Source organism: Tiliqua scincoides, chromosome 5 (assembly GCF_035046505.1).
Source record: "Tiliqua scincoides isolate rTilSci1 chromosome 5, rTilSci1.hap2, whole genome shotgun sequence".
Taxonomy (NCBI): domain Eukaryota; kingdom Metazoa; phylum Chordata; class Lepidosauria; order Squamata; family Scincidae; genus Tiliqua; species Tiliqua scincoides.
The window spans coordinates 106671108-106681586 of NC_089825.1; the positions used below are offsets into that span (position 1 = coordinate 106671108).

The following is a 10479-nucleotide window of genomic DNA, read 5'->3' on the forward strand; positions in this document are numbered from 1 at the left end:
TCCATTTCCTAGAAAGCTAGCTTCTCACATATTCTCAGATCAAGGTGCACATTGTGGTGTGAATTTGTCTTCTGTAGTGTAGCATGTCCGAGTATAGTTGAAGAGCTGTGTAAAATATCCCCCCGCCCCATGTTCATTTGTTTTTATGAAATAGTTGATTTTCCAAACCTGCTCTAAGTTGAGGAGAGGCAACCATGCTTCTCTTGGATCACTGGCAAAGGGCTTTGCACTGCTGAAGTACAAGCTCTATCAGTGCAAGGCCTAAATAGAAATGGGAAATTTAACAATGTGAAATTGTTAAGGATGTGCACCAGCATGCCCCTCCCAACTCCAGCAGAGGGGGGTCTCTAAATGGATTTTGGATTAGAAATTAATTAAGCTATGCTACTTGCTCATAACTAGCACTGGATTTTGTCGTTGTCCTCTGTAAAGAAATCATCTAACTCTTACTATTTTTTGCATATTTTTCCTGTATTTTTGCATACCTTTAACCTCCCTGTGAAGTTCAGCAGCAAAATAAATAAATAAATAAATAAATAAATAAATAAATAAATAAATATTTTTTAAAAAACCTGCTGAGACATCCTCTTGCAGGCATTTATTATCCTCTTTGTCCTTTTTTTTTTTAAATAATAAAATAAAATAAAATGCAATTCCCAGTGAGACAGGGGACCGGATGTAGATTCAGTGTTTGTCTTCCAGTCTGGTACAGCTATTCTGCTTAGCAACCAAGTCACCTTATCCATTCGATAACACATCTGCCTGTTCGGTTCAAGGAGTAGGATGAAGCAACTAAGGGGGTTCCACTCCATCCATCAGGTAACTTGATAACACCATCCATTCAACATTATACATTTCCCAGCCCACAAGAAGTGGGCATTGTTCTCTAGCAGTTGCCTGAAGGCCTGATTCTATTGGGCCAGCACCAGTCCTCCACTAGCGCTGAGTGTCGCAAATATGCCATAAGGTGTGCCTGTGGCACTCACTGCTGAACTGGCACCAGCTCAGCACAAGCCTGTGCTGAGCCAGCATTGGCTGGAGGTCTGTTACTGGAGCTCTGCTCCGCTGAATCCAGAGCCCCACTCTGGGGGAAGGTTATGAATGCCCTCTTCGCCCGAGTAGCCACCTGTAGCTGCCTAGAGACCATAGGATGATGTGGCAGCCATTTCAGTGCTGCTGCTCCTCTGGGCTCCTGGCAGCTCAGGATTGGGCTGCCATTGACCTGTTTGTTGCTGGCTCAGAAGCTCACATTGATGAGCACTCTGATTCAGACCAACTCCCCACTGACCAATGGATCAAAGGAACCTGGATGTTTGGGTCCTGAAACTCTACTGAGAGTTTTGCAATCAGTCGTGTGCATGAATAAAGTCCTCCCCAATAAAGCAACACCCACATTATAACCCGTATCTTTATTCTAAAGCTGGGGTGCTCAAACTTTCAACTTTAGGGATGCTGGACCTTTAACAAGTGTATAGAAGAGAGAATTTCAGCAGGTGCAACTTGTCATCCCACAGATGACAAGCTGCACCTGCTGAAATTTTCTCTCCTACACAATTTTAAAGGTCCAGCACCCCTGTTCTAAAGCCTTGAGCCAATTTATAACTGATGAGGGGTCATCAGCTCTGGTCTAAAGGGAAACTAAAGTTGTCAACAATGTGTATTACCTCTTATTTCTGCAATTGTAAGCTCATGCATTCACCAGTATTGCAAAAGAGCACTTATATGATGTTTGGCATGTCTAGGTAGCACTGAAGACATATCAGAGTGAGAGCCCCATCCTATACATGTGTATTCAGAAATAAGTCCCACTGTATTCAATGGGGCTTGCTCCTAGGTAAGTGTGGATAGGATGGCAGAGTGAGTCTACTTTGACAGGGGATATATTCAGAAAAGGGCAGATAGAACTGTGATTGGAAAATTGAGAATCAATAAGAACACCATCCAAAATGCATGTAGCTTGTAGTACAATCTTATGCAGGTGGAGCCTCATTATCTGCAGAGGATCCCTTCTCCGACCTCCGCACAGATTCCCAAAACTGTTAATAAGGAAATTCATGGTTTCAGCTCCTTTAAACCCTTCCTACGCTGGTTGGGACCAGCATTGAGCCAGACCATTGATATAAAATCTGCAGATGAGTAGGCTCAACCTGTATCTTCAGAAATAACCATCCCTGAGAGCCAAGAGGGCTGAATTCCAAGTCAGTATTTATAAGATTAGAACCTTAATGGATGACCACATTTTTATAATATTCAGTTGCACAATATTCCAGTTACATAAGAAGTCCAGTTTGCAATATTAACATTGCCAATGTTCAAACAACATTTGACCCAATATTCAAAACACCAAGGAAGCTTTTAAAAGAACTAAGGCCTTAATCATACAGGAGCTTTGCCCTGCGAGAACTACTGGCAGTGCAAGTTCCTTTATACCAGCACAAAAGTGGTGTCACTATCACATGCTTCCAGGTTGCTGCCATAAACAGTGAGAGGTGTGGCGCACATGGCAGTAATCCTGGGAGGCTGCTTTTCTCCCTGTTTTCGATATCAAGCAGATTAGGGGTGGTTGCTTTGAGTGAACCCATTACAGCATTAGAAACTTGGGGTGCATGCTGTGTAAGGAGTAGCAAAGAAATCAAGCCAACCATAAACTTCTGTGGTGCCTTGTTATTATTTGAATGTTCTTCAGAAATATATGGTGAAATTGTGTCTGCCTCAAAGTGTCCACATGCATTAGTGGTATGCATGCTGTGAGTTGACCACTTCTGCTCTAGACATACAACACCAAAGTGGCAGACATATGTCTCGAGACCTATAGGCAATTGTGCAGCCTCCCAGGGGATAAGGGGGAAAAAAAAATTCTTACTTAATTTCCATCCAACCCCCCAAAGTATGCAGCCTTCGTTGGTGCAACATGATAAAATGTGGCAGGGGATAGGACTGGGTGTTTAGAAACAGAGAAGAATGGTTCATATCTCACAAACTAACAAGAGGCATCAATTGAACAAGTCATGGTTTTGACAGGAACAACTTTGGGAAAAGGTCATTTTCCATGTGGGACTTGCAAATAATGCAGACTCATCCAGAAAATGGCCATTTGCCAAAAACAACATGTACCTTGTTAGTTTCCCACCATCGACTTCTTCACCAACTGAAACAAAACCTAAACAAGTATAACTGCATTTGTCACTCTAGGTGCCTTTTTCTTCCCCCTGTACTCTTCCTTACCCTTCTCCCTATTCTCTATCCTGTTATCAAAATATAAGCAACTCAGAGCACATACTCTGTATGGATGGGAAGAGGACCACACTTATAGAAGGAAGTTAAATAATTCACTCTGAGATGAGTGCCTCAACACAAAAAGTTTTGAAATGGAATGTTTTATATCTTTATTTCTCATGCAGTAGTAGATCAATGGATTCAACAAGGGTAGAACAATGGAACATATCACAGCAGAAAGCACATCCAGGTGTGACGGCATATTAGAGCTGGGCCTCAGGTGTTCAAAGGCTCCAGTGACTATGAATGTAGAAAAAAACAGTGAGGTGAGGAAGTAGGGAAGGCCTTTTGCCTCCCCTGCACAGAAGGGATTCTTCACACTGTCATCAAAATCTGCACATAAGTTGCAACAACAAATATAAAGCAACCTAATGCAATAACACCACCCAAGGCCACTGCTCTTATTTCCAATAGATTGGAATCAGGAGAGCCTCAGTATGTGTGGGACTTCACAGAAAAAACAGATTGACCACACTGGAGCACAAAGGGGTTCCTATGAGGCAAGGTGACCTTTGAACCTGAACCTAAATGGCCCAATAGAGTATAAACAGAGTATTAATGTTAAAAGTAATTGCATAAAGTTAGATTTTTAGAAACAAATGCTTAATACTTTAAAGCCACACAAAATATAAGTAAATTTTAACTGCTTAATCCAAAAAGACATTCCCAGCTAAAATTCAAGCAAAACAAGTTATTTTGGTCTCACTGAGATAGTATTAAGAACCGTAGTCAGTTTCAAAAGTGATACATTATAAGAGAGTCAGACAACAAAGAACAGACAATTCTTGTCTTAGCAGCAGAAAGTGGTACTAGATGCTGCTTTGCAACATTTCAAGGACAGAGTAATTTGTTGGCTGGTTGAAATGGGATTTTCTATTTCAACCATGCAAACACCTGCAGAAAAGGCAAAAGATCCAAAAAAACTCTGTCTGGGCTGGAACTAACAAAAGGAAAGCTGAAATTAAGTTAAAGGTAAATAAGGAAAGATTTCTTTAAAAGAACCCTTTCTACAATAAAGTTTAATTTATTTTGTATTAAAATACCAAAACTATACATCCCTCAAAGAAAAGACATCTCTTAAAGTGTCCAGAGGTGACAAGTCACAAACAAGATTAAAACATAGAGAAGAGGCAAGTCCAAAAGGGACTTTACTTAACAGGAGTTAGCAGAAAGTCCCATAGTGTTTGATAAGAACAGAAGGAAGAGTTTAATAAGCAGGTACAGAGAGCAGTTTAGTGTTATAAAAGAAGGATAAGTTAGTATGATGTAAAGTAGTAGGTTCATGAAAGGTTAACAAAACAAGAGGGTGCCAAGAGAATGTGCAGAGTACTAGAATGTAGGAAAGTCACAAAACCATATTTTAGCTCTAAAATAAGTCACAAAATAAATAAAAGAGTGTTAAAAGAAAGTTTAAAAGGATTGGTTCACACAGATTAGTAAAAGAACCCTTAAAAACATGTTAGACCCATGACAGAAGATGTAAATAAGTAAGTTTAGCAAAACTATTTAATTTAAAAGAGTTTAAAACCATAAGTTAAGAATTCTACCAAACCAAGGCCTATATACTCATATTCAAGTGTTTGCCTATACATTCATATTCAAGTGTTTGTATGTGCTCTTTAATAAAGATGGTATAAAACTTGTTTTTCAAAGAAGTTCATAATAAATTAATAAATGTGAGTAAGGGTCAGTTCTGAATAAAGATAGAGAGACAGTGAACCCTACTGGTTTTAAGAATTGTTAGCAATTGTATAATGTTGGCAAAGTTTGAAGATGAAACTCCACCTGTATGTAAATGAGAGCCAATCAATGGTTGTGCTCACTTGTTGCCCACCTCTCCTCCATCTTGTATGTAAATGTATCATATCTCTGTCTTATTAAAGTTGTGCCACCATTTATGATGTCAAACCTTCAGCAAATGAAAAGTCTGGATGTTCAAATAAAGAACTGTAAAAAAATTATAAAAGTTAAAACACAATGGTCAATCCTGTCCATGCTTTGCGACTAGAGTCCCGTGGGCCAATTGTATACAATTCAATAAAGCCTGTGAACTTTCACCCTGTGTACCGAGTTGTTTATTTGGGTGGCCCTTTGGCCTTGCAACACCTAAGGTGCCTCCAGTATGAAATATGCCATAGAGCAAGCCAGCAATTCTTATGCTAGCACTCATTTGAATGCAGGCCTGCTTATTCATAACCATTTTGTATTGCAATGGATTGCAAATGGCCATATACTGATCATAAGCCATGACAGTGAGGAGATAGATGTCGGATGCTAAAAAGAAAAGAAGCAAGAGGATTTGAGCAACGCACCCAGCATTAGAAATGTGTCTGGATTTCATGAGGATATTGACCAAGTTTTTTGGGACTATGACTGATACCTGGCCAATGTCCTGCATGGCCATGTTCATTAGGAAGAAGTGCATGAAAGTGTGCTGGTGGTGGTCCAGAGCTACTGCAGAGATTATCAGAAGGTTTGCTGCTACCATTGCAAAATACAATGCCAGGAACGAAATGAAGTGGAGGATTTGCAGTTCCCAAACACCCACCACCCATTTACCTTAGCTGGTGTAGCTCAACCTCTGTGGCGGTGGGAGTCCTGACCTGCAACCACTTTGTGGAGGAGGCTGGACTTGACGCAGCAGTGGCAGAGTCTTTGAGCTGTCATAGTGCCTTTTACAACAGCAGGATACTTGTCCTACTATTGCAAAAGGCCCATAGGCAGAGGAATGATTCTTCATTTTTATTTTTTCACAATTTTGTTTTCTTTTTTTCCCAAGAAGGAAAAGTGCAAAAAGGAATGCTATGTGTCTTTATTCCATGGGTGCATTTCTTAATAAATTATAATTATACATTATAATAATATATAATATATTTATTATTTATAATAATAATAATAATAATAATAATAATAATAATAATAATAATAATAATAATACCTTTAAAAGTGTACTAAGTAGGTGATATAGGTGGTATACTGTCGACAGATGCAGATACAGTCATAACACATGTACCCTCCCCCCAATCCAGGCCAAGCCTACAGATGTGTCAGAAAACAGTTTTATTTTTTAAATTATTATTACAAAAATGAGAAGTGCAGAAAGTGGTGTTATGTGTTTTTATTTTGTTATCACCGAAAAATTACACCTCCGCCCATAGGATTGGGCCACAAGTCCCCAACATATGTACTGGTTTCATTCCAAAGATGTATCCAGAAGTAGCTACATAGGTGATAACGGCTTGTTCCGGTCCGCTCAGGCCTGCTCAAAAGTACCACCACTGATGGACAGCACCTGTGCAAAAGTGTTGACACAAATCAAACATCCATAAGTCTTATATCTGTAAACCAGGAAGCCAATGTCAACTAATATCTGTAAACCAGGGAGCCAACTTTCAAGGACTGGTTCATTTCATCCATTCATATGCCTGTTCCATTGTTCCATCATTCCACACACTGCCACACAGCAATGCCACTGCATTCCTGCCATACAAATGTGTCCTTTATATTACCCCCATATCTTTTCAGTATCACAATAATGTTCACAGTCATCCATGGTATGAACAATCAAGTTTTCCATTTTAACGTCCCTCAGCTGCCATGCACATTTTCTTAGTTATCAAATGTTCCATTTTACTGCTTTTTCATGAGCAATGAGATAATGACCCAAACATACTGACTTTTCAGAGGAAGTGATTAAGCATATTTAGAGTCCAGCACTACCTAAGAAAATGAAAGGACAAATTCCTAGACGAATTCCTCGCACTCAGTAATTTTGACAAGGCAGCTTTGATTTCTTTGTTTCTCATGCTATAGATCACTGGATTCAGCAAAGGTGGGACCATGGAATATGTTATGGAAAGTGCAACATCCAGAGGCGATGAACCATTAGAGGGGGGTCGGAAGTATGCAAAACTTGATGTAACTACAAATGTGGAGAAGATAATGAGATGCGGAAGGCAAGTTGAGAAGGCCTTTTTCCTTCCCTGCGCAGAGGGCATTCTGAGGACCACAGTGAAGATCAGCACATAACTGACAAGAATAAAAATACAGCAGCTGAATCCAAAAGTAGAACTGAAAGCAATTGCTCCAAGTTCAATAAGGTATAAGTCAGAGCAGGTGAGCTTCAATAATTGGGGGATTTCACAAAAAAATTGATTGACAATGTTGGAGCAGAAAGGCATGGCAAGAATGCTACTGGTATGTAATACTCCCAAGAAAAGGCCACCGATCCACACACCTGAAACCATTTCAAGACATCTTTCCCTGTTCATCACCATTTCATAATGTAATGGATTGCAAATGGCCACGTACCGATCATATGCCATGACCGTGAGGAGGTAGAAATCAGACACTATAAACAACACATAAAAAAAAACTTGAGCAACGCATCCGGAATAAGTTATGAGTCTCACACTTGTGAAAGAATTGGCCATGGATTTGGGCACAATGGCTGAAATCAAACCAATATCAGATATGGCCAAGTTCATCAGAAAGAAGTACATGGGGGTGTGCAGATGGTGGACAAAGACTACGGCGAAGATGATGAGAAGGTTTCCTGTTACTGTTGCAAAGTACCATACCAGAAAGAGAATGAAGTGGAGAATCTGCAGTTCCCTAATCTCAGAGAATTCCAGGAGCACAAACTCTGAAACTGTGGAGTGGTTGAGTATCATTTCCTTTTTTAGGGAGACACAGGATGCCTGCAGAAAGAAACAGAATGATGACACAGTAGAGTGACGGTTGAAGCTGCCGTGCCTGTAATTTGGATTATAAAATGATCTCGTTTTTTTAGTTTAGTAGAATCAATATTGTAAGATCCATAGTCATTGTGGCAGGCAAGTGTAGTAGCATGTATAAATCCTTTCATCTGGGTTTTGGTTTTGACTGTGTTCCACATATAGTTCCAAAATTCATTTTCAAAATCTAAGCCAGTGTCAGAAAATGCATATCTGGGCAGCAACTCTTCTCTCAGTGGATCTACCCATTCAATGCCTTGCTTCTCTATCATATGTTATTCATGATATTCTGGGAACTGGAAACCATCTTCTATCACTCATGAATAGTTTGAAGTTAGCTCAGGAGTAATTGCTCCTATTTCACCAGTTCATCAAATCAATTTCATGGCAGCAAGAAAATGTTGAAAAGATAGTCATAGCAAGAATTTCTAATATTTTTTTTTTCCAATCTGCAAAATAAAGCAGTGAGCCCTAGCACAGAATTCTGTGAAACACAATGAAGCCACTATTGTTCATAATCAGGAAGAGGTTCCAGCATTAGAACTGCTGCTCAAGCAAGCCAGGTGGAACTCGAATTGGGGCATATGTCAAATGAGACACTACAGTTGGGGAGAGGCAAAATTGGCTTCTCTTTCTCCGTTTGTGAGCCCTTTTCTAAAGCTAGCAAATTCAAGAGGTAGGTTATCGTGAAACTGGAAAAGATGCAAGGATAGACAACCTTCTCAACAAATCCTAAGTCAGTTTCCACAGGTGACTTTAAAGAAGTGACTTCTGTTGGAAGAGAGGGGGAAAAAATGAGGGAGAGAGAGAAGATGATTGAAGAAAATATACCTATTTTGCGAAATGGCTACAGCTAAAATTAAATACTCCCAAATATTCATATCTTACTTTTATTTCTTCATGTTTCTAAATTCCAGTTTCTTCACAAACTCCTGCAGACTTGAGATAATCATATTCCTGAGCTGTGAAGAACTTTACAAAACTCCTTTGTCTCTTTGGTCTGCTAACAATGAGAAATTGTCAATGTGCGCAAAAGACATTACTATCTGCTTTGCTTCCTTAGAGATTTGTTCTCAGGGGTTCAAAAGCAGAAGCATCTGAAAAACAAAGCTAACTACCTGGCCTTTCTTTACAATAATATTCTATTATAATGACTGATAGGAACAGACTGACTTTGCATGGGTACTCAGCAATGATGCCCCAAAGAGCAAAGTTATTCCTTACCTCCATTTCAAAGGGGTTCATTTATATTTTTTCTAAGAATTGAAATGGTTAAAAATCAATTGGGAAAAATATTTATTTATGTATGTATGTATTTATTTTCAAACTCACTACCTGTATTTCTTCTTATGAGCTGGTTGCTAAAAATACTCCTTTTTTGGGAAAAGTGTCTTTGCCAAACCAGTTTTGCATTTGTTGGTCTTTATGTCATCATTTCATCCGATTCTAAGATCTTCTCCAGACTCGGGCAGGACAGTTTTATCCAGCACTCTTCCAACTTGTCCTCCCTATTAGGTAGATGCAAGATGCCAGGTGTGTAGTTGAATATCATCATTAAAGGAATGCGGTCAGTCTGGAATGATCTACCTACCACAAAGTCCGAAATCAGGGGTTCAAAGGAAGGGGAGACGAATACATAATCTATCACACTAGTACTCCTAGAGGAAGCATAGGTGCATTCTCCAGAGCCAGGGAATTCTGGAAGGCCATAAAGCCTTACAAAGCCTGGCCAATTGGAGCCCTGCAGCATTGTGCTGAGGTTCTTTGGCGTTCCTTTCATCCACTAAAGAAAGGGGCAAGGAAGCGTCCAAGTCGAGGGCCAGAACTTTAGAAAGAGGGCTTCCCTGACCCACCCTGGTGTTGAAATCTCTGGTAATAATGTAGATGGCAGAAGGAAACTTCTTTTAGTGTACTAGATTTGACTTGGTCAGCCCTGGAGGATGTAAAAATTAGAGACGACCAGGATGGAGCTGCTGTGGGTTAGCTTAACTGTCAGGCAGACTGAAACACACCAAGCCCCTATTACCAGCATTTCTGCCCCCAGTCCTCTATATTCCAAGGAAGGAACTTTAGAGATGTTATCAGGCTTTGATTGGGGGGAGGGGGTGGGAATAAAGAAGCAGTGTTGGCTAATACTACTAGTGTTGGTCTCTGCAGGAAGGAGCACCAGGAGATTATGGGGCAATTCCTTAGATTCAGGATCGTGAACTGAGTTGGCAAGGGATGACTTTTGGCTAGGGGAGCCAAAAGCAAGCAGAGAGCCCCTCCTGACTAAAGGTGAATCTCAGCCTGAATCAACATCCTCTAGGGTGGAGGTCATGCTCAAAGTGGAGACTAAGGGACCCTGTGAAATAAGATCTCATGTAAAGAGGCTGGGGTACAGGTGACCTTTAGAGTGTTCCATAGTTCCCACCTGACCATCTCCACTTTCTTCAATGTTGATAGTTGCTCTGCCCAGGGGAGGGCT

The 10479-nt window shown here is 40.2% G+C and overlaps 1 protein-coding gene across 1 annotated transcript; it reads right to left on the reverse strand.

The window, feature by feature from the left end:
* Positions 1-6992: 6992 nt before the first annotated feature.
* Positions 6993-9792, reverse strand: LOC136652981 (olfactory receptor 14J1-like). The gene is made up of 2 exons (XM_066629906.1): positions 9604-9792; positions 6993-7976 (listed from the first exon to the last, which is right to left on the reverse strand). The coding sequence occupies exons 1-2, from the start codon at positions 9790-9792 to the stop codon at positions 6993-6995; spliced, it is 1173 nt and encodes a 390-aa protein (XP_066486003.1).
* Positions 9793-10479: the final 687 nt, after the last annotated feature.